This window comes from Hemibagrus wyckioides, linkage group LG27 (genome assembly GCF_019097595.1).
Source record: "Hemibagrus wyckioides isolate EC202008001 linkage group LG27, SWU_Hwy_1.0, whole genome shotgun sequence".
Lineage (NCBI taxonomy): Eukaryota > Metazoa > Chordata > Actinopteri > Siluriformes > Bagridae > Hemibagrus > Hemibagrus wyckioides.
The window spans coordinates 11,071,805-11,093,110 of NC_080736.1; the positions used below are offsets into that span (position 1 = coordinate 11,071,805).

At 37.6% G+C, this 21,306-nt stretch overlaps 1 protein-coding gene across 2 annotated transcripts; it reads left to right on the top strand.

Moving 5' to 3' along the window:
• Window positions 1–1,377: 1,377 nt before the first annotated feature.
• On the top strand, window positions 1,378–21,202 carry myzap (myocardial zonula adherens protein). 2 transcript variants are annotated; one of them, XM_058381944.1, is made up of 14 exons: window positions 1,378–1,878; window positions 4,924–5,010; window positions 11,140–11,235; window positions 13,563–13,706; window positions 14,823–14,915; window positions 16,405–16,518; window positions 16,814–16,966; window positions 17,149–17,274; window positions 18,446–18,574; window positions 18,659–18,750; window positions 18,859–18,964; window positions 19,764–19,847; window positions 20,668–20,729; window positions 20,834–21,202. In XM_058381944.1, the coding sequence occupies exons 1-14, from the start codon at window positions 1,813–1,815 to the stop codon at window positions 21,174–21,176; spliced, it is 1,695 nt and encodes a 564-aa protein (XP_058237927.1). In that variant the 5' UTR covers window positions 1,378–1,812; the 3' UTR covers window positions 21,177–21,202. The 2 variants fall into 2 exon arrangements, with proteins under 2 accessions (XP_058237927.1, XP_058237926.1); XM_058381943.1 differs by having other exon boundaries at window positions 1,379–1,878; window positions 20,623–20,729.
• The last annotated feature ends 104 nt before the right edge of the window (window positions 21,203–21,306 follow it).

The following is a 21,306-nucleotide window of genomic DNA, read 5'->3' on the forward strand; positions in this document are numbered from 1 at the left end:
TTCAAAATTAAAGCTGCAGTCAAACAGGAAATTTACATTTAGCATATCCTTGTAATATAGGCATGACTATGAAATAAAAAATACATTGACTTTCTTTCTTTCTTTCTTTCTTTCTTTCTTTCTTTCTTTCTTTCTTTCTTTCTTTCTTTCTTTCTTTCTTTCTTTCTTTCTTTCGTATTCTTCTTCTTTTTTTGGTTTTTAATTTTTTGCTATTTTAACTTATCATCCACCTTAACAAAACATTAACTCAATAAAATACTTTGGCCCTGACATAAGTAACATGATATTGTTTTAGTGGAGATTACTAAAAGCACTTCTGTAAGTCCCTCTGTAAAGCAGGGTGTCTGCTAAAGGCTATAAATGTAGATTAGTGGTGAAAAGTCCTTTGTTTTGGTTCGGTGAGTGGTTTAACTGGGAGTTACCATTTTGGCTGTGGTCATATCTATTTCAATAGATTTAATATCTGACAATATAAACACCACGCTGGAAATGTTCACAGGCAATCTACCTCATTTGTTAGCCTGTCTACAGGGTAGCTAATACGTTAGCTAACAAAAAAAAAACAAAGATTATGTCATCTTATCCAGCTGCCTGAGAGACTGTGTATTGAGGTGTAACCATCAGATAATCTGGACCAATACATCAGTTAAAAAGGGACAGATAACTGGTTTTCAATAACGTGTTATGTGTGAACAGATGTTTAAATGAGCTAAATTTGGTGAGCTAAATTTTAAAATGGTTTGCCCAGAACTTCTACCTTCTATAGGACATAAGTTAATGATTGGCCTACCCTAAATACAAAACAAATAATATACTGGTCACATATTTATCTGAGGCTACTAAATCAAATTATATTGTATATCATAGCAGAGTCATAGGTATCATAAAATATTGAATTGTTGTCATGTTAATCTAAATGCTAGTGTATCATGAAATATTAAAACCTTGCCTTAAGATTCAAATTTTTATTGTATGATGTGGAAGCCTGAGGTTCATACTTCTAATGCCTACCATGCCACCTAGTTTAACATTTAATGCAATAAAAATAAACTTGTAGTTCACGATGTCATTGAGCAGCTGCTGTGATGATGGTTTGTTTAATTAGCGTAGTGTAAATTTTTCATAGCTTTCCACCTTTCACACAGGTGAAGGATTTAGTTTCGGTGCTGGAGTGATGCCTGTTCTCCTTCTGTTCTGGGTGTGTATTGGTGTGTTTATGCTACACATACGAAGCAGAAACAGCAGGCTGAAAGTCCTGAGATACAAGCAAGTGGGTGGAGACCATAGAACAGGAGAAATGTAGAAGGACAGGTCATACCAGCGCCACAACCAACATAGCTGTAACACACACACACACACGCACATGCACATTCAGTCTTTCTAGTGGCCTCTCAGTTTGTCATGCCCACTGACTCTCTCTCTCACTCTCTCTCTCACTCTCTCTCTGTCTATCTCTAGTTAGGAGGAGCCTGTCTGTGTGTGCATGTGGGTGTGTGTGTTGTGCATGCTTCTGTGTGTGTGTAACACACTTTGGACTTTTTCCCTATGCTGTAGTTTGTTTCTTTCCACTGTCCACTGCACTTTGGAGTACTGGCCACTTTTTTTTTCTCCCCTGCTGCTTACCATCCAGAGGAAGGAATTCTAGCACAGGCCTTTTGCTCAAGGGAAACTCTTTTTTCCATCCTGCCTCTTTCACACGCTAACTTCTAAAGTTGCTGAATTGCCCAGAGTGGTGGAGCAGGTGGCAGCATTGAGTGGGTGTGAATGTGTGTGTGTTGCTGTGGTCTGAGAGAGGGACAGTAGTACGGAGACATGCTGAGAAATGGCACAGGAGGCTCCTCGCTCACTACCACGTCCACTCCGGAGCACAGGAGTGAGGTAAGTAAGAACCATTGGAGAACAGGACATGTCCTGTCTCACTTCCTCTCTCATTTCCCTTCTTTTTGACCATTGACCAATGTTGGGTTTTTTATATTTGTTTGTTCACATCCTTCTCTCTTTGGCTACATGTCTATCTTTCACACTCAGGGCTATGGTTTAATTTAACACATCATGGCTAATCATTCTCAGAGCTGGTCTCTGTGTTGGCTCAAGGATAAGATTAGCACAGAGAACAGGCAGTGTAATGAGAGCTGCCAGAGCCCTGTCATGTTTATTTTATCAGCGCCTGCCATTGAATTGTCAGTCAGAGAGCTCTTTCTCACGGCTAATCAACACGAGTGCTCAGTTAATCCCCATAAAAGTCATCTAAAGGACAATATAAAACATCAATTTATGACAAGTGTATAGTGGTCAGAACCAAAAATTGGTTCAAAGACAGTTCATTTTTTATATTAAAAAAAAAAAAACTATATGTAGAATTATTACAGGATATACACTCACACTCCGCTTTAACAGGAACACCTGTACACCTGCTCAGTGTAGCTGTTATCCAATCAGCCACTCATGTGGAAGCAGCTCAATATAAAAAGTCATGTAGATACAGGTCGAGAGCTTCATTTATCAAAGATCAGAATAAGAAACAGTGACTTTAACCGTGGCATGGTTGTTGGTACCAAGGTTCAGATAGCTGAGTATTTCATAAACCGGTGACCTCCTATAGTGATATTCACACACAACAGTCTCTAGAGTTTAGACAGAATGGTGTGGAAATCTAAAAACAGTGAGTGAGTGACTGTTCTGTTGGTGTAAAACACCTTGTTGATATGAGAGCACAGAGGAAATTGACCATACGTTTTTGAGCCACCAGGAAGGAATATGGACAATTAAATAATCATTTTTCAAAACTGTGGTGAGCAGAAAAGCATCTCAGCATGAGCAAAACTTAAATCTATCTTCATGGTGAATGGCTAGAACAGCAGAAGTTGACATTGGGCTCGGATTCAATAACAGACTTTCACATCATGGGTACAGATTCATTCAAATTACTTGAAGATCTGAAAAGCTGCTCTATTTACTGACTGTCCAGTTTAGGCAAGTTTGTGCCTATCAGCTTTAGATTCTTGTTCCTGGCTGACAGGAGAGGAGCCTGATGTGGTCTCATCCACTGCAAGATTCAATGCTGGGATGCTGTTATGTGCATGATAGAGTTACTGTAAACTTCCTGTCAGCTCAGACCAGTGTCATCCTTCTTCTTTGAGCTCTCTTATCATGGTGTTTCATCCCACCTCTCACAGGGTGTTTTTTGTTTTTCGTACCATTCTGTGTAAACTTTAGAGACTGTAGTATGTGAAAATCTAAGGAGTTATAGAAATAGCTCAAACCAGCCTAGCACCAGCATCCACTGTTTCACAAAGATCACATTTATTTCCCCTTTATAACTGAAACTCTTGGCCCGTATCTGCATGATGGCTGATTGATGGCTGCATGATGGCACGATTGGCTGATTAGATATGAACAGGTGTAAAGGTGTTTCTAACATAGTGGACAGTTTGTGTAGAGCTTGGAAATGTATTACTTAGTACAATGATCTAGATTCTATATCTAACATCAGATCAGTTTTGTTTATTTTGTTAAGCTACATTTTTTTGCGGTTCTGAAAACCCCTTTTGTCTTGCATATCTACAATAATCTACACTTTTCTCAAGAAAATTAGTTCATGCTTTGTAATTTCACAGTTAGTAGCTGTTGCTATACAATTTGCTATCACTCTCTACTTATGAACAAAAAGGGATCACCGTAAGACCATCACTGAGCTGATAATTTAAGTAAAGGATCATTCTCAGCACAGAAACACTGACATGCTGCTGGTATAAAAGCATCAGATGCTACTGGGGTCATAAACTGGCCGCTATAGAGCAAGCAAAACACAAGTAATAAATGAACAAGTTAGGAGTGTACAACTGTAGGTTTATAAATTATATACCGCATTCAAAATGCCCTGGTGATATGGCTGGTGTTACAGAAAAACTGTAATGCCTGTTAAATAAACACATTTAACATTTATTCAAGGTTGCTTTTTCAGCCTCTGGAATGAAAGGAATATTGTTTATATTTACTTCAGCATACACATGATTATGTGTAATATTTGCATGGGGTTTAATTTGCCTGGACCGTAAGCGAGGGTGTGGTAGTTACAGCGTGTATATATCTCCAGTGTGGACAGCAGCAAACAAGAGTGCAGCACATGACATTATTACTGTGATTAATAATGACCACTTTGGTGATATAAGGAATTTATAAGGAGTATAAGAAATAAAGAGGTAGCTATATCACTTCCCGGTAGCTGTATAAAGCATTATTATGAGTTTATTATAAGACTTACATGTTGTATTTATCCCTCCCACTGTGTTTACTTAGCTCACTAGCTATTACAGGTCTTATTTTCGCCAAGTTTCCCTCATGGTCCCTTCCTGCCTTCCTTCCTTCTTGACAAAGCATCTAAAGCATGTAAACAATGGCTTGAATCTAAACACAATAGTCATCAAGCTGGTTTGTTAATTTTTGTTTATACTCGACTAACCGTCTAATGTGTTGCCATCATTTTTCAATTGCAAAAAAAAAAAAAAAAACACGTTCATACCATAAGCTCTACTTCTACATGCACATAATGAGGCTTTGAAACAGATGAAAGCAGGGAATGGGAGTAGGACTTTCTTTGAAATTCAGACCATCTGAATATTAGCAAAATGATATAAAATGTTCCAGGCTTCTTCCAAAAAAAAAAAAAAAAAAATGCAGATATTCGAAGAGTACAGTAAAATACCAGACTTGAATGAGGTCAGGGTTTGACTGAAACACTGCTGAAGATAAAATTCTGATCTGAGATAACATTCTCAGAAAATGAAAATGTTCACTAGACTGACCTTGATAAATGGCTAGTCCTACGGTTGTCATGTTGTTTTTACTGACCTTTTATTACCCTTGTTTTGTGTGTGTGTGTGTGTTTGCATGTGTGTGTGTGTTTGTCACTGATATGTTCAGAGAGGAGTCAGGCGACTGAGATTGACCCTCCGATCTGACGACATCCCCACTGGACAGAATGAGAAGACAAAGAGTTCTGTGCTCTCGGTAAGTGTTTTATTTTTTTTATCCGTCACTAAAATCTGCATAGATGAGACCTCTCAGCTGTCACTTCTCCTCATTTACATCATTTACAGAAAACCCTTCTATTATTATTCGTGTTACAATAGAATTAATAATAATGAAATATAAAAATAATTGTAGTAGTATATCATATACGGATTAGTAGGAAATTTAGAAGGTATTCTATTGAATAATTAATAAATATATATTTTACTTATCTGATGGTTATTATTTGATACATTTTACTAATTACATAACAAGTCAGCAATACTATAGTAATAATAAATATACAGTAATAATAAGAGTACTATATTACTAAAAAATAAACCAAAATATGAATACACAGTACACAGTATACATGAAAATATGACAGTAATATACACAGTAATTAAATTAATAAGACAACACAAAGAATAACTACAAGAATGACTACATATACTGCAATACTGTGGTTTCAGTGACATACAGCTATTTATGGGCCAATTAGTTTTATCAATTAAAAAGGTACAGGAATTGGATTTAATAGACAAATAATAGTGTAGTAACACACACACACACACATAACATCAGACATGACATCAGACATGTAGATATTATCACATTAGCACAACTCATGCTCATACAGTTTTCAACTGATGGCTGAATTGCTGAACACGTTACTGAAGCATTTTAGTATTTGGTTTACAGTTAAATATTAACACATTAGCGTGTGTTAAGAAGAACATGGCAGTGTCACATTTAACACAGAAAATAGCAGTGTCTCTGTCTGTCACACTGTGTGCGTGTTCTGTCTTCTCTGTACCTTGGACTGATATGATTTCACTGCCACACCACTGCCTCCTCCTTAAAGCTGAGCTGATACCCGCCTGCCATTTCTGATAGCCACTGGCTCATATAGTACAGAATGGATAAGACCGGCAGTAATGTGGATGAGTCTGAAAGCAGTATTTACTTTAATTAAATGGGAACTGGCCTGTAACCTGTGTAGAGTGTGAACAAAAGTCAGAATTGTGTAATAAGCTGCACACTGCCAGGGTGGGATGAATTAAAGCCTTTTATTACTATATATTCTGAACTTTATAACACAGGTAGATGGTGTAACTTATGTGGTATGTATTAAGTCTCTCTATAATGACGTCTATAATTAGTCTCTCTAAAATATCTTTTATATCTCTTATAATTTCAACTCACCTTGCCTTGATATTATCCTTTTCTTTATCTTTTTCTTTAGCTGCCCTTGCTCTGCAAATTCCCTGGCTGTGGGACAAATAGAGGATTATCTTATCTTATCTTATCATATCTTATCTTATCTTAAAACATTTGCTAAACCTAACCCTAAAGCAAAAGTCACACTAAATATTTGCCCCATGCCTAGGGTGTGTGGCATATGTGATTATTCTTTCTGTCACCTTCTTGACTAAGGGAATGTCCTGAAACAGGGGCAGGGGTGTACAGTGACCCTCTGAGCAGTCTTCACAGCCTTGGTCTGATATGGTGGCTGAACCAAACCTGACAGTTACTGAGATGCATAGAACAGACTCAGCAGCTCCTGTGACCTGTGGAACTTCCTCAGTTGGGAGAGGAAGTACATCCTCTGCCGGGCTTTTTTCCACTGTGGAATCAATATAGGACTCCCACGTCTGTTCCTGTGAGAGGTGTTGCTCAGGAGTCTGAAGGACTGTATAGCTGACAATGTGCTGTTCATTATGGTTATTAGGGAAAGTCTAGGGCTAGTCTAGGGAAGTCTAGGGTCTAGGGCTTTTGGGGGAATTCTTTCTGAAGTCCACTGTCATCTCAACTGTCTTGAGCTTGTTGTTTTGCCTGCTCCGCACAACAAAATGCTTGACCTTGTCTCAGTGTGTGGACTCATCATCTGCAAACCTCAGCAGTTTGAATAAAGGGTCTGTAGAGATGGAGAAGCACAGTGTAGATAACCTAGATCCCTGGGAGGCACCTGTGTTGGTCGTGCAGGTTGCAAGATTGAATTACCCCAACCTCACCTGTTGCTGTCTCTGTATTGGTCAACTGACAATTGGAGGTGGGCACAGAGAGCAGAATCAATTTAGTATGGAGGAGATCTTGGTTGATTGTGTTAAATGCTGAGCTGAAGTCCATAAATGGGATCCCTGCATACCTCTGTATGGCAGCAGTGTTGGAGACTATAATGCAGTCCCATGTTGATTGCATCAACCATTGACCTATTAGCCTTGATAGGCAAACTGAAGGGGGGTCTAGCAGGAAGCCAGAGATGTCCTACAGGTGCGTCTCTCAAAATACTTTATGACCTCAAATGTTAAAGACACTGGTCTGTAGCCATAGCTTTGTGAGCCTGGTGGGGTTTTTGGGGATGAAGATAGTTGTGTGGTGTTTGAAGCAGGAGGGTATTTCCATTGTTGAGGATCTGTGTGTAGACTGGTCAGCACAAGTTCTCAGACACAAAGGCCAGTTGCTTTACTGGACTTTTGTTCCTGAATGTCTTGACAAACATCTTCCTCACAGAACATTATATTTAACAGACTTTAGAGTGGATATTAATGGATGTATAGAGAGACTATAGGAGTGGGTGTGGCACATAAGTCTGGGTGTGTGGAATCTATAATAGAACACCTTCAGTTCATCAGCTGTTTATTGTACACAGAGGTGGGGAAGTTTGCTTGTTGGCGGTAATGTTACCTGAGAACTTGTTTCTCAGCTTTTCAGCTTCTCTTAGCATTTATCACCTTTGTCAATGTGTTTCTGTCCTGATGATACATGATTGGTATTGGTAGGAATTGGACCCCACTTCTGTAGGACACTTCTGTAGCTTTATGAAGGTGAATGGTTTTTAATCTTGGTGGGTAAATGTTAGAAGTCTAAAACTCTAGCTTTTCTTCTTTAGACCACCTCTTAACAGTCCTGACTACAGGCTTAGAAGATTATAGTTGCTGTCTGTAGATAGGGAGTCTGCCAGTATTTTACTGGCATGTATTTAGGTTAACTGTAATATACTGGATGTCTGTAAAGTCAGGATCCACTGGGAATATATTCATCAAATATGCTGATCTGAATTTGATGAGCAAATTCGGCAAATTAGAACATGTTGTAAATAAGACATACAAAATTAAGTTATTTTAATTAATATGAATTTTACTGTCATTAGTTCCTGTATTTTTAAACATCTTTAGAGATTAATTTATATTACATTTTTATGTAAATGCCTTTATGTTAACATGTTGTAAACTGATTTTTGAGAAATCAAATTACAATTATAATGATCATTTCACTTAAAGTCAGTCTAATCATAAATCACTACTCATAAAAGGAGACCATGGAAAAATAAAAAGGAAAAATAGAAAAGAAAAAATCCTAAAATCTAACTTCCTCCAGAATTCCTCCCTACCCCTTTATACCTTTAAATATTAATATTTAACTTAGAATATTTTCATAAAACCATGTACGTGTTTCTATGTGTTAATGCAGGTTTAAATAAATATTTTAATGGAATCCTCAACTTTTTTGCTTATTTTTGCTTAACATATGTTAATTCTTCATTATGATCATAGATAGATCCTCTGCAGTGGTCATAGCAAAGTTTAAATTTAGCTCCAAAACAAGAACAACTTATTTCTAAGCACCTACGCAGACCAGAGAAAAGGACAAAACACTGTGACGCAGAAGAAGAGAACAAGTAAAACTAGCTTGCTGAGAAGCTCGAGGTGTCACAAGAACGCATTCTTATATTTAGATGCTACAAATATTGTGTTACAGGCATAACAATACAAAATTGATAGGGATCCATCATGTAATTAAATAGGGTTGGCCCAGTAACCTAATGCTCTGTGGATATTCAGGCTATCGGAGACCAGCTCTGACAGTACCAGCTACTCAGTATGGGTTACATGAATAAAGCTTTGTTACTACTATTATTGATGTTTCTTTATTGGAAGGAAGCAATATAATGACACATTTTCATGATACATACATGTACATACACTACCAGTCAAACGTTTGGACACACCTTTTAATGCAATGTTTTTTGGTTAGGGATTTATTTTATACATTCTAGAAGAATACTGGAGATTTCAAAACTATGAAATAACACACATGGACTTAAGTAATCCATATGTAATGACAACAAAAAACAGTCAGTTGTTATTTTAAGACACGAAGGTCAGGTGTTCTGGAATAGTTCCTGCAAGAACAGTATTGTCAAGTGCATTTGCAAAACCCATAAAGCACCATGATGAAACTGGCTCACATGGAGACCATCCCAGTAAAGCAAGACCAAAACTTACCTCTGCTGCAGAGGAGAAGTTCAGTTAGAGTTACCAGCCTCAGAAATCACCAATTAACAGCACCTCAGATTAGAGCCATTATGAAGGCTTTACAGAGCATCAGTAGCAGACATATCTCAATATCAACTGCTCAAAGGACATTATTGTGGATTTCGGCCGCCTTCAGCTTTGTTTTACAATGTAGAAAGAAATAAACATCAGGAAAGACCATGGAATTAGATGGTTTGTCCAAACTTTTGACTGGTAGTGTCTGTTGGGTTTGTAGATTCAGTGCATTGATGTGTCACGTTTTACGTAACTTATATCTCAGTGAATGGTTACAGAAGTACAGCATTCAAAATGAAGTGAAGGAAAAAATATTTACAAATAATAAAACTGCTACCAGATGATATTTTTTCAGTTATAATTTATCACAATAATGATAACATAGCTCAAAATTGGCCATTCCTAGAAAAAATGTTCAGTAAACAGTATGGGTGGTTCGAAGATTTTTAAAGGATTACATAACCACCATTTCCTGTGATGATTAAGACTGTTTTTAAGACTAGTTTTATCTTATCTGCCTGTCTGAAGTTACATCCAGGGTGTGCAGAAGCCAGGAAGTCGCCTCTCCTGAATCCAAAGATCAAGCATCTAATTATGGCCGACTCTAGAAAGCTATCTCTGTGCTCTACTCATTCACCAAAACGACACCATATTACAGGGCATGGCAGTGATATCTAATTCTATTGGCTCATTGAAGCCGCCACAGTTTGATTGACTGGTGCCTCTCCTTTCAAAATTCCTCAAGCCATTCATATTTGTTTTCTTCTCAACCTGCTCTTTGTGCAATCCTCCTGAGTGATACCTGCAGTCAAGGACGGTGAAAGAAATCATTGTTCTTGTCTCCCTGAAAGAAGTGTGTGTGCCAATTTTCTGTTGTCATTAGATCACTATATAAATAGTTTAGTTTACATGCAGGACTGCTACGAGAAATGTTATATGGCTATTATTTACAGATGAGATCATTTATAAGGGTGGCGTACGGAATTTAGTCGAGTATCGTCTGCATTTTGTAGAAAGGAAAAACAGAAGAAGGCGCAGCTGCTACATGAACCCAGTTACATCTGTGATAAAATATGTGGTCATTGGTGAAAAGGGAATACTTCTTCCTGAATTCGAGGAAACGTCTGGATTTAGTTAAACCTCCACTTACATGAATGAGATTAAAGGAATCAGACAGTCACACCATCCAAAAATGCACAAGTCTGACTGAATTGGCCACTAAATCATTGTAGTCAATGTATTTGCCTCATATTTGGGGGTAAAATTTGTATTCCTTTGTTTATTTAATTAAACTGGTAGAAACTATGCATACTCACAAAAATAAAGGTAGTAAACTTTCAAATTCATAGGAAATCTTTCATATGGATCCTTTATCTAAAAACATGACTGTATTATACCTTTAAAAATAGTCACCGGTACATAACCAGACCTTAAAGATCCTTATATACCTTAAGGGTTCACCACATATACCTTCCTAGGAAAAAGGATTGAACTTGAATCTCTGAGCTGACCACCCCAGCGTCAAGAAAAAGTCCCTTTAAATAACTTTTGAAAACAAAACAAAAAAACATATAAAACAACACACACCACCTCAGCATTAAAAAGGCCACAGATAACAATTATAGTCTTCTGTTTTTTGAGAACGTACAATTATAGCCAGTTGTATGGAGAAATACCTGTTTTGTGACATTTTGGCTGCAAAGAGACACACCTGCTATGGGTGACTGCACAGTTCTCATTAAAAACAGTTCAGAGATCTGCAGACGCAAGTAACTAAAGGTGTGCTGTGTTGCAGGACGGCAAGATGGTCAATGGCAGCTGGATGAGGAAGAAGAATGGCCTCATGCTGAGAGAACGACCTCCAGGAAGAGAATCACCTGCTGAGGAGAAGGTACGAGTAGGAGACACATCAATATCATAATACTATTTCGCTGTTCGGTTTCAGAAGCACACTAGCATGTAGGTAAGTGCTAAAATGATGACGATGATAGTGTAGTCTTTAAACAGATGTTGGTTGTCACCGTGTTTCACAGTCTGCAATGCTGCTTGAACACACACCATGAGCTGAATGTTTAAAGCGATGTGATTGTTTTATTATTGCTTGGAGGAGGACGCAAAACAGAGGAACTATGAGCACTGAAATATTATCTAATATATTAATATGTGCCTGAGGAATGTTTGGATCTCTACTGATTCTCAACACTAGTCTTTCTCACTTTCTCGGTCCAATTTATTCATGAATTCAAATGCAACCAAGATTGTTTTTTTCTAAGCTGAATTTAATCCTGGTTTAAGTTTTTTTTTTGGAAAATTTATGTCATTTTGGTGTTACTTCTTTATCACATAAATTTTAGCTTCAGTTTCGTTTTGTTTTTTTTAATCCTGAAGAGATTAGGAGGGAATAAATTGGTAAAATGGTAATTGGCAAATGGTCTTGCGAGTAACATAACTGATGCTGAGCAGATGGGTGACTTTATCACAGTGGGCAATCAGAATTAAACCCAGATGATTGTTTTAACCACAGGAGAAGGTGTTGTCTTCCTCGCACCTATGAGGCTGAGAGTTCGACTCCCGCCTCCGCCCTGTGTATGTGGAATTTGCATGTTCTGCTTGTGGTTCAGGGATTGGCTTCCAGGTACTCCAGTTCCCTCCCCGAGTCTAAAGAAATGCGCTGCAGGCTTATTGGCACTCTAAATTGTTTGTAGTGTGTGAGCATTCGTGTGATTGTGCCCTGCAATGGGTTGACACCCTGTCTACGATGCCCTCCACCTTTGTGCTCCGGGTTCCTTGGAATAGTTTCCAGGTTCCCTGCAACACTGTGTAGTATATGAGGTACAGAAAATTGATGGATGTATATATCGATAATACAATTTACCAAAATCTGATTGGATCAAATGATTCTTGCAGCTCATCCCTGGAGTTTCCACACTGCTAGTTCCTGTATTTTCTCTGCTCTAACCCTTATCAACAGGATGTAATCAAGAGCTGCATTTGTCTGGAGCATTGTTAGATGAATCCTCTATTCTGTATGCATGGCATAACTCATACTGCTATTTTTGTCCATGTTTCCTGCCATTTATTGTTTTGATTCTCAGGTCATGTCTGCAGTCACCATCTGAAATGCTAATTTCACACCAGACAGTTACGCTTAGTGAAGCTGTTCTTAGATATTATATATTTTATTATTCTTTAATGTAAAGGAGGATTTTCTATATCTATATCCCTCTATAAACATGTGTTAATTAAAATGTGATGACACTCCAGGTCATTACCACACCATGAGTTCTAACATGCTACTTGATATGTGGATTCAACTAAGGGCAAAACTTTGCATACCCTTAGGTCAAACTTTAAAATACTCAAGCAATATTGATCTAAACATGGTTCAGACACTGTGACATTGTTGAAATGTTGTGAGGTGTTTTTTATTAATTAACAGAGATGCTCAGGTAATTTTCTCCCTTTATTGAATACGATATTCTGAAATGGCTTGTATGCATTTACCCTTTGCTATTCTAACAACCCTCAACTCTATGAACAACTCTAGGATGTAATATTTGCTCTCATTATTCCTGACATGTAGTGTGTATTATAACTTTTGCATATTTCTTGGTCATCGTGACATACAGTATGTTTAGAAGACTACATGAAATACATTTGGCAAGTAAGAGTGTTTATTTTAAGCTAGGCACATTATTAAGATATACCAAACATATAAATGTCCAGCACATCCACTGATGACATCTTCATCACATTTAGAAAAGTTATCAGTGTGAAAATACAGTTCTGAATGTTTTCAGAATAAGGATCATGCTTACTTTATAGATATTCTGTCTCTATGAGCTGAAGCCCAGACAGAGCGAGAGACAGCAGCACTGAGGCAGAGCGCTCTCAACACTGTATAGCCAGAAATACTACACCATCAGTTAGGACTTTTTGTCACTGCCTGTTCACAAATCTGAACACTCATCCCATATCTGAAAACTCAGCAACACTGTACAGAAAAACAAAACATCCCAGCATGCGCATGCAGACACTTTCTCCTTCTCACTAGCCAAACTACACAGTTCCTTATATTTACACAGGTGTTTTGAGCATGTGCACTCCACACACATATTTGCACACATGGCATAAACAGAACAGTCACCTTCGCCCATTTTGTCAAGCACATACATATATTCAGATAGAAATCTGACCCCGTCACGTTGTCTTCTTCAGCACTCTTACAGCGTGAGCAATGGTGATGTTGCTGAGCGAGAGACGCTGCCGGGACTCCGGGTGTTCGGTGTGGTGCAGCAGGAAGTGATGGCTCGTGAGCTACCTACCAGTGAACTGAGAGATGACATGAGGTACATCAGAGAGGTGAGTGCAGAAAGAGACGAGACCAAGTAAGTGCAGAAAGGACAAGAGACCAAGTATCCAACAGTCTACATCTTAGAACATATATTACAGGGATCTTGTCTAACTTGAAATCAATCAAAACTTCCTCCTTATTGTCTCCCTGCCTCTGAGTGCAGAAAGGAAGTGACATCATACTGTAGGCCTCATTGAAGCTGCATTCTGTGCCCTGGTCATGAACATCCAGGGTTGAAAAACTGTATGCATATCTTACATACAATCAGTTTCATTTCTAATTGAATTCCCATCTAAATGCAGTTTGTAAAAACATCCTAGTTTCTTCATTTCAGGCTTCTGTTAGATTTACAGCTTGTCAGTTGTTTACTGCATAAAAACTCATTTAAACTGTCACTGCAATATAGACATAAGCAGAAAGAATCATCAGACACACCTTCCACCCTACTAATTTCAAAAACTACCACCAGGAAAGAGATTCTGCTTCCTGATAACAAAAAGTGCACGTCATCGAAACAGCTTCTGTCAACTGGTAATTTCTATTAATAAGAATTCGGGCTAGGCAGCATTCAGTAATCACTACAGTGCTGACCTGCCAATAACAAGCATTCCTACACTATTTTTAATTTTTTTTATTATGAATAATTCGATTCGTGGTTCCTACACTTTATGATGATGATGATGATGATGATGATTATTATTATTATTATTATTGTAATTATTATTATTATTATTATTATTAGTAGTAGTAGTAGTAGTAGTAGTAGTAAATTATTTTTAAATTATTTAAAATTATTTTTCTCATATTATTAATTAATAGTACAATTTATTAGTATGTATTAAATATTTATATGTATTATCAGTGCAATATGTATCATTGATATTATTACAAATATATTTGGTCCAATACTGGAATGAACTCACATATCACACACACACACACACACACACATTTGTAATGCAGTATATGTATACTGTGATTGTAATTGTGCTGTGTTGTTTGTGATATGTGAGTTGCCAGTATTGGACCAAACAGCGAGAAAAAATCCTAATACATGTAAAGGTATGTGTTGAATAAAATTGATTCTGATTCTGATATAATTGTAGGAAACATTTATTTTTCAGGTGCGGGACTCTCTGGAGAAAGTCAGAGAGCGGATGTACGGTCAGTTTGGAGGGATGCAACAATCTATACAAAAACTCTCACAAGAATTAAGGGTAAGAATATAAAAAGTGTTCTGAACTATTAATAAGCATTATTATTAATGGTGTAGCACAGAATGGAACTCAACCTGGACACAAGAACAAAAACTCAGGACTAAAGAGCAGCTGTGAGTGGATGTAATCCATCCTTTATAAACTTCACCACTCTTTTAATCCTTTTTAAGCTTAATGCCATTATGTGATATTGTTATCAGTATGCTACTGCAATCCACATTTGCTATTGGATTTCTTCTTCATTTCTCCCTTAAGAGGAAGCAATTATTCTGGGAAATCTGGGTTGCCATATTGGATCGACAGATTCCATCCCTAGCAAAGTTTACAATGTCCAGAACTGATTAAAAACCGTAACAAATTGTGGTGAAATGACATTTAAACTAGTTACATATAAAAGTCTATTAATTTGCAATCTGTTATTAGATCTACTAAAGTCAGATATATATGATGACTCCCACAATGCCGCTTGAATTCAGCTGCTGAGACTGATATATCAGAAGGCATTAAAAATAAACTAATTTTTTAAACCTATTTTAAATGAATAAATGAAACAAAACAATACTCAAATTGAGTTAAAACACCAGCATAATTTATGTGAGAAATTCCGTCAGACCTAAAATAAGTTGTAGCCCAATTCCCTTGTGTCATATAAAACTAGATAAAGTAGCTACAGTGGTAGATGTGGTAACTGATTGGAAGGTTGTGAGTTTGAATCCCATGACCACCAAACGCTGCCACTGCAAGGCCCTTAATCCTCAGTTGTACTTTATATTTTACATTAACCATTGAATGTGTTGTGTATTCATGTAATTCACAACTTACAATCTGAACCCAGTTTCAAAACAATTAAAATTAAATATGAATTAAAAAAGAAGAAGAATATAGAAAAAATGTCCACTTCCATCGTCTGTACCACTTATCTGATCTATCATCAGGTCACAGGGAGCTTGTGCTTGCCTGGACAGAGTGCCAACTCATTGCAGGGCACACACACATTCACTACAGGCAATTTAGAGACTCCAATCAGCCTAGAAGCATGTCTTTGGACTGTGGGAGGAAACCCACCAAGTACAGGGAGAACATGCAAACTCCACACACATACACAGTGAGCAGGACTCGAACCCAGGACGCTGGAGGTGTGAGGAAAATGTGCTAACCACTAAACCACCATGCCGCCTTTAGAAAAAAATATATTTTTATAAACAAACAAAATGCTGCTATTAACTCTTCCAAAAAATTCCCATGACCTGTACAGTAAAGAAACAGTCTCTGTGATCATGTGGTGTGAGTCAGCTAAGAAACAAGGCAAAGGAAAGTCAACAATGGTGTGTTTAAAGAGTGTTAAAATGTGAGTTGTGTTCTTATGTTCACTAAGTAACACAAATCCAACACAAACAGGCAGCAAGCATAGTATTGTGTATTTTAATACATTTCAGGCTGGAATCATTACACTGTGCCTAACAGCATGCTGTGGCTGTGTGTGTTACAGGTGTCTAACTCACATAAGCGCTATTTGGAAGCAGAAGTCAAATCGGGGAGAGCAGCTCTCGATAGTTTCGATCAGATGAACAGCTCTCTCATATCAGCCAACATCGACTTGCAGGTAATGTAATAAAAAAACAAAACATCAACAACCCCCTGTCAGTTAAGAGTTGCTTCAGGTACTGATATGAACGCCAAAAATGAGTAGGAAAAAGTTTAACGGGATTAACTTGCCTGGTTAGAATTTCCCACGAACCCACACAAATGCAAAACACAAACATACTCTGCCTTTTATAGCCTCTGTTCACACACAACACTCTCCACAGTCAAACTCCCTGCAACCTGAATGTGAAATGTGCTGGATTATCCTTTCAAGGTGTGTTACTGACAGTGTGTTTGGTATGTGCTGGGTGTAGAAGTCGCTGCTGGAGAGCTGTCAGGGTCGTGTGGGTAACAGGGAAGAGATGAAAACACTGCGCATTTCCTTCGAAAAGACTGAGGAGAAACTGAGAGAGAGGGAGCGACAGCTGGCTGCTGCCCATACTGAAAACCGCATACTGAAACAACAGGTACTGTGTACACACACACACACACACATTGTCTTTTCAAATATGGAGTGCAAATATGGATCAATATCTGTTCACTTGCATAAACAAAACACAACATTGTCTTTATGGATGATAATCCAAATCTAAATTAAAGCACACTCGTTTCCATCTCTGAATACGTGTGTGTGTGTGTGTGTGTGCAGGTAGAGACCGCTAAAGAGGCCAGTGCTCAGGCTTTGAGGGAGATGAGTGCGAAACTCCAGCAGCAGTATGACCAGCAGCTGCAGGAACAGCAGTGGAAACACAGACAGGAAATCGAGGCTCTGCAGGTACACACTTACTGTAACACAGCCACAATAACCCTCACAAATACCACAGCTCAGACAGTATTTTGCATTTTGCATAAAGAGCTTCTGTCGTATTATAGGAATGTTATGCATGAATTTGTGAGCATCCGTTAAAATTTACACCAGCTACAGTTAGGCTTCTTCAGTTAATGTATTACTAAATTTAGATTGGAAGTTAGGTATAATTTTTATTGATTTTAATTGTCCATCCATCCATTCATTCATCACTCCATTTACCTTTCATCTATTTATTCTATTCACACCTGAGACATGTTATTGCAAACAGCGTTCTAGATACCATTTACTAGATAATTAATAGTAATAACCGAATGTTGTGATTAAAAATTCATAACTGAAAAAGCCTTAATTTTACTACTAATAATAATACAAATAATATATATATGTATATATAAAATACTAATAATATAAAAACTAATAATAATAATAATAATAATAATAATAATAATAATAGCAAGGTATAATATAATATAATATAATATAATATAATATAATATAATATAATATAATATAATATAATATAATATAATATAATATAATATAATTGTCACTTAAAAGATCAAATTGTAAGCTTTATGACTTTATGCATAGTCTTATATTTTGCAGTATAAAAGAAAATAGTACTTTCTGCAATATTAAAATGATAAGAAATAATAAAAATATTTAATCCTTAAACTGGAGGAAACTGATGATATTTCTTACTACAGAGCTAAACAATTATAATACATTTATAATAAATATGAATGATATTAGTGACTACATTTTGAGTAGAATTGAAGAGATGAGGCACGATATCTTAGGTTGTATGCTCGTACCTCCAGGGCTGGGTGTTCGAGTCCCACCTCCGCCCTATGTTTGCATGTTCTCCCTGTACTTCAGCAGTTTTCAACAGGTACTCAGGTTTCCTCCCTCATTCCAAAGAGGTTGATTTCTCCGTAGTGTGTGTATGAGTGTGAGTGAGGTTGTGCTCTTTGACAGTTTGACACCCCGTTTGCACCTGGTCTGGGGTAGACTCCTGGCTCCTCATAACCCTGTGTAGGAAATAGAAAATAGATGGATGGGATGAACAGAATATGACAGCTGCATTTCCTGATGAAACTTAACACCTGAAACACCTTGTTGTGATCAATTTCAGGCCCAGCTGGAGGAGTATATGAGTCGGCTGGAGGAGGCAGAGAGGAACATGAGGATTGTTGAGGCAAAAATAGCCGAAAGGGACCAGAGGATCAGCGAGGTGGAGCGTCTGCTTGATTGCATGGCTCAGGTAAGTCTGTAAACACAAACCTCCAAGGAAAAATATTACATTAATAAATGAAAATATCAGATAACACATGTTCTTGTTTTGCAGGAAAAGGCACACTTAACCCAGAAACTCTGTGAATGTGAACTGCGCTTACGCAGCTTGGGTGAGGATCAGCTAGACTCGGGTGGAGCTAAAAAGTAAGCATAAAAGACATTAATGATCTCAGAAGTGGTCTGAAGTCAGTGCTGCTTGATTTAATTCGACTAAAACACTTTCTAGCATGATAACAGAGTGTTGTGTTTCAGGGCTGAGCAGTTACAGAGGGAGGCGTCAGAGCTGAAAGACAGAATAAAGCACCTGAATGACATGGTGTTCTGCCAGCAGAGAAAGGTCAAGGGCATGATAGAAGAGGTGAGAGCTCATGCTGTACTGCAGAACAACACTTTATCAACAATTCTCTAACAAATTTCAACAAACTCAACTTCTTGCAACAAAGAAATGACAAAAGACTGAATTCCCTCAAACCAACTGTTATCTATATTTATATAAAACATATATAAACAGTAAATGCTGGTCAACTTTTATGCCCTTTGATTTTAATGAGGCACTAATAATAAAATCCAGTGTTCTATAATTCAGCGTATTTATATGAAATATTTTCAATAAGCAGTTCTTACACCATGCAGTGGAGTTAGCTTAAGAGTAAGGCTTAGTTGCTAAGCAACATAATGGGCAAAGATTAGGGTATGCAATGGACAGAACAATAACTTTATGATTGGGATTACTGCTTTAAAAACATGCCACATCAAAACAGAATTCAGCTATTGTGCTGGTGTATGAATAGTAAAGTCTTCAAAGGATGATTTCTGAATGAAAACTATCCCTTTTATAATCACAGTCTTGAGCCGCACTACGTTAAATACTTCGCTTTCTATCCAAAGCGAGAAAGAGAACAAGAATTCTAGCATAGAGATAAGCTCAGTGGTTACAGCTCTGTACAAATGATGTGAGCTTGAATACCAGCAATGCCAGAGAACTGAACAATGCCTGAGCCTTGAGACCCTGAACGTCAAACATTGGATGTTGCCTTAGCTGTAACTCATCCTGAATAAAAAATGAATAAATTCAAAACATTGCAATATTATGTAAAATAATACGATATAATGATATTTCTGAAGAGGAAAGTCACGCCGTTTGTTCTTTTGTTCAGGTGACAACGCTGCGAGCTGAGGTGGCACGGAAGGATGTGTACATTTCCGAGCTGCTGGACAGGCTAGCGATAGTGGAGTGTGAGGTAAAAGAGGGAAGGCTTGCGGGCTGTGCTTTGGAATGCTTCTCGTCCTCAATATGCACAGAAGGGTTGAGCATTCTGAAACTCTTCAGCATTCGTGCAGCTGTTTTTGCAGTTATTTCACAATGTTTCATTCTTGCAGTAGCATGGCAAACAAAAGGCTTTTGCTGTGAAGTTTGGAAGAATCTAGAAAGCGCCCAGAGCTTTTAATAGTAGGCGCTGGATCATCAAAGTCACCCAAAGCTTGCTTTGAAGAACATAATTTATATCAAAAAATAAATCGTGTCATTTGCATAGATTTTTGGCCTTCGTCAGAATTCTTAGATTTTATGAATACGCAAATTTGCCACTCAAATTGCCGCTCAGGGAAAGTTACTCAACCCCGTCCTGTTAAACTGGAGTCATAATAAAGGCTCATAAACTCTGTATAACCTTGCATATTTGGCTCTTTGCAATTTATTAAACCATAAGTTACCAATTGATTTCTACACAATTTACAGCTCCATTCTGTTCCATAAACATGTGCAACCAAACATCTCTCTGCTCCTGATATTTCTTCCTCCCTTCATCCCCTTTCTAAGGAAGATGTTTCAAAAGTCACATGACCACTAATTTAGGCCAAACCAACTTCACAGCAAAGATGCACACTGATGATTCAGCATGGATTGCTTGGATTTCTTGAACAGGATCTCTGAACATGATTTCTGATTGTTTCTGATGACTTGGACTTTTCTTTTCTTTGGTTTGACTGTGTGCTGTGCTTTGCTCCTTCTCCCAGAATAATGAGTTAGAAGACAAGCTGAAGTATTTTATGTCTGTACAGAAAGCCACTGAAAATAAGCCCATCACTAAAGATATCGGAGTTGGCTGCGACTTTCCCGTTAGGTAAAAAAATATGTGCTGGATTATAATACTATTTCAAATTTCTAGGCCGCTCTAGTCACATTATCTGCAGCTTCATAAACATCCTTTGCTTTCATTCTTCACAGTCGCCCTGATCCTCAGCCGTACGAAGCTCCGTCGTACCCGAGACCTCCGAGCCGACTGAATCAGAGTTTACTCCGATATACACCTTTGCAGTACAGCAGTATGCTCACAACAAACACACAGGATACTTCAACAAGTCCTGTAGAAAACGTAGCACCAGCTCCAAGCCCCAATCATGAAGAACTAACGCCACCTACCTCCCCATATACAGAACTGTCATTTGCCAGGAGTCATCGACCCAGTAGTCGAGTCTACACACCATACATGAAGCTGATGGAGATCTCATCGAAACGTAAATTAGACCAAGCTACATGTAGTGAAGAAAGCTTTGAATTGAAAAAATAAAGTATTTGTCTTTTTTTTTCTTCTTATTCATTTTGTAACCTATCTAGTGAGCTGTGAATAACTTATTAAGTATATACATTATATTGTTTATATATATATATATATATATATCATCAACATAGATATTTTC

Bases quoted from the DNA above. Each gene is read 5' to 3' on its own strand.
- myzap (XM_058381943.1), top strand. From the start codon at position 1,813: ATGCTGAGAAATGGCACAGGAGGCTCCTCGCTCACTACCACGTCCACT. The intron at 16,519-16,813 runs GTAATGTAATAA...TGCTGGGTGTAG, and splicing joins CAGCCAACATCGACTTGCAG to AAGTCGCTGCTGGAGAGCTG. The intron at 18,965-19,763 runs GTGAGAGCTCAT...TCTTTTGTTCAG, and splicing joins TCAAGGGCATGATAGAAGAG to GTGACAACGCTGCGAGCTGA.